Genomic DNA, 3,423 nt, shown 5'->3' with positions numbered 1-3,423 from the left:
GTAGAATAGGGGTGCCCAACACCGTTAACAATTGCTATAGCAGTGATCCCTTAGAGCATTTTCATATGGAGAACAACTATGAGGAATCCTGTGATGCAACATAGGCCTTACTTTGTTGTGGTTTATGAACAAGAGTTAGCCCATGCAACCCTTACAAAAAGTGTGATTTTAACTTATCATGGTTCAAAATTTTTCACACCCTTAAACCAAGGGTATAACTCGTGACTCTTTAAAGTTATAAACTTGGTCTTGACAGATGTTGAGCCGTAAGGCTAACCACTTTGGACACTTTCCCTTCTTTTAATAACTGATTGTGAATAAGGTTTTGGGTGACCCCTTGAATGAAAAAATTCATAAATTCCAAATTTCTCTTGGACAAAAGCTAGAATTCTTTTTTTTTAAATGTGTTGCATGATGGTATTTTATTTAATAGACATGGGACATTAGGCCACAACCCCGACAAGAGGCATTCCAACTTGAAGGATAAAGCATCATCGAGCTGCTTAGTTGAGGGGATTTGAATTTGTTTGTGACCAATTCACACTCACACACCTACCCCTTCCAACTAAGCTACCCTTCTTTGATAAGACCTTTGAATGTTGAAAAAAGAACGTATAAGACTTAAATTTACACAAATGTCGTGGTTGTACAATTAGCAAAATACATGCAATTTGGTTTAAAAATACCTCAATTTTGGCCAGTCGAAGGTTTTTGTATTTGTATATTTGTGCTAATGAAAAGCTAGCTAGATCACATCGTCACGATGGACACATTGAACTTCAGCACGGCATTGAATCCGGAGCTAGAGGCGGTTTCAATGGCGGCGACGCCGCGGGCAAACCGGAAGCGGCCGGTGCCGCCCACGACGGCGATCTCGCGGACGGGCAGCAGGATGCGGTCGGAGCCGTGGAAGGAGAGGGTGCTGCCGTTGAAGGAGCTGTTGCCGCGGAAGACGGCGGTGAAGACGAGGAGGAGGTCCGGGGAGGTCCTGGAGGCGAAGATGTAAGTGCCCTGGCCGGCGCCCAGGATGGTGGAGTCGGAGAGGGAGGGCCCGTCCGTCAGCACGTCGTCGAAGACCACGGTGAGCCCCAGCCCAGGGTTCGTCGTCAGATTGCCCCCCGCCACCGGCACTGACGACGGATCCGACGACGCTGGCAGGTCGTGCATGTAGAACACCAAATTATATCGAATGGTGTCTATACTACTGCAGTGCCAGCTCTCCGGCCGCTTCCCTGCTGCTAGTATTATAATTTTATGATCCGTAATTAAATATTGGTTTGCTGAGAGTAATAGCAGTAGCAGTAGCAGGAGAATTAGTCGGAGAGCTGGTACTCTTTGCACACCCGACATGTGATATAAGTTTGATACTACGTCCAGCTTCCTGGTAATAATCAGAGCGAGCTGTCCTGCGGCGCCCAACGACATGGCTTGGCAATATCTAGTTTAGCAGGTAGGCCTCTGACGATTTGATGGTATTTTGCTCTCTCGGAAAATACGAGAGAGAGAGAGAGAGACCCAGGATAGGCCCTTCCAAGCAGAGGTCGCACAAAGTCGGCATGCTTGTGCTCATGAACACAACAAGAGAGGTACCGGTGCTTTCTCTCATCATGATAGTACTTGCACTTTTGTTAGTGGGCCGTATCAAACTTTTGCGGATACCAGCGGATCGACCTACATGCTACACCTCTCTATAGCATACGCGAAGCGTGGTCAGGTTTGCGTCATCTCGAAGCTTTTGTTGCAACTATAAAGCTGGCCAATCAGCGTTTGTCAAAATCAGCTTTTGCGGATACCAGCGGATCATACAGGCTATGTAGGAAGTCGGTTGCAGTAATAACAGAAAGATATCGCTGTTATTCAGCATATGCAGAAGTTATCAATTGTATTAATCTGAATTGGTATATACATCTTAATACGTCGAGACATTTGTGACGTTTCATCACATGTGACGTTTTGTAACTATGTCTCTCGTGTAATTAAAATAGATAACATAAAGTGTTTATGCTAAGTTTGATGTTCAAGCGATTAGTCATTTTAATACACCCCTTTAATCCTTGAACACTAAATATTCTTGAGACCCAGATTATTACAACATAAATCATGCTTAGTTCCAGCTAAGGACTTCGTCAAAAAGTCTGCCCACATAGATTCTGTTTGTGTGTATAGAATCTCTAACTTGTTGTCTTCCACTAGCCCACGGATAAAGTGATACTTTAAATCCACATGCTTAGTCTTCTCCAAATGCTTCGGGTTCTTGCCCAAGTATATACATGTAACGTGTCCACCTGTATCATCCAAGACACGTCATAGCAGTCCATCGGAAAGGACGTCTAGAAAGCTCCGCCCGACACTCCCATGGAATGTTACAGGGTTTGCGATCTAGGGCTTTCCGTGTTTGCCACGTAGTAGAAGTATTCTAGCCGTAGTGGAAGTATTCCGGCCGTAGTGTCTGCCACGTAGTGGAAGTATTCCACGTCTGCCACGTAGCGGAAGTATTCCGGCCGTTCCCACTTAGGATCACCCTGAATTAGGGTTTTCCTGATTGGTCATTTTCTAACAGAAACTAGCGTCGGACCCAAGCGAACTACTTTACGCAGAAACGCCACGTCCGAAGCGGATTCACATTGCACTTGGTTCAAGGAGAATGGGAAATGAGAGGGAAGCAAAGCTCAACCTCTTTGCCATAAGGCATAGTCCCATTTCGTTCCCCTAAAACAACGTAAATCGGATTAAAACATAACTCTAAGTCACGCTTTTGTTGTTTTGTCCTTTGACGATCATCTCGCTGTTCCTCGTGATTTAAGAAAAGTTCCTGGCCAATCGGGACCACCCATCCGTAGGATGGACCCATGGCCTATCCTCCGCACTTTCTTCGAATTGTTTTAGTTATTTAATTATCTAACACATTAGTTGGACATGTAACAACCAGCTTCTTTAATTAACCCGTTAGGCACTGGTTCCTTCACGTAATCTTATCACTTGACATAAAAAAACAATATCAGACAAGTTCCTTATTAACATGTCATCATATTTATCTTTGAAATACAAAGAGTCTAGCCTGTAGGCTTATCCACAATCCGCCCGAAGGCTATCCAACAATCCACGGGTTCACTATTCCAAGTTCCAGCCCATAGACTAGTATGCGGGCCTCGAGATCCAATCCCGAGTCACCTTAGCCTCTTGTGCAGGACCCCGAGGGCGAGGGATTTACGGCCAGAGCCCCCCCTGGCACCCAAGCGTCTTCCTATTCCAAGTAGCGCTCAATGGAGAGACCTCTCGCGGCAGGTTCGGTCCATGTTCCCGACGCGGTCAACAACCCCCTTGGTTAGGATCAGGTAGGCACTTGGGGGTAACTGAAGCTGCCTCTCCCTTCAGGCTTTCAACCTGAAGTATAAATATTCATTTATCTTTTAATTCATTGGT

The 3,423-nt window shown here is 45.5% G+C and overlaps 1 protein-coding gene across 1 annotated transcript; it reads right to left on the bottom strand.

The window, feature by feature from the left end:
• Positions 1-314: 314 nt before the first annotated feature.
• LOC148040730 (dirigent protein 2-like) lies at positions 315-1,819 on the bottom strand. Its single transcript, XM_087661255.1, has one exon. The coding sequence runs from the start codon at positions 1,423-1,425 to the stop codon at positions 751-753; it is 675 nt and encodes a 224-aa protein (XP_087517381.1). The 5' UTR covers positions 1,426-1,819; the 3' UTR covers positions 315-750.
• Positions 1,820-3,423: the final 1,604 nt, after the last annotated feature.

Source organism: Lygodium microphyllum, chromosome 2 (assembly GCF_053477565.2).
Source record: "Lygodium microphyllum isolate KBCC chromosome 2, Lygodium_microphyllum_v1.1.10, whole genome shotgun sequence".
NCBI lineage: Eukaryota > Viridiplantae > Streptophyta > Polypodiopsida > Schizaeales > Lygodiaceae > Lygodium > Lygodium microphyllum.
This window is presented reverse-complemented; position numbering and strand designations above follow the sequence as displayed.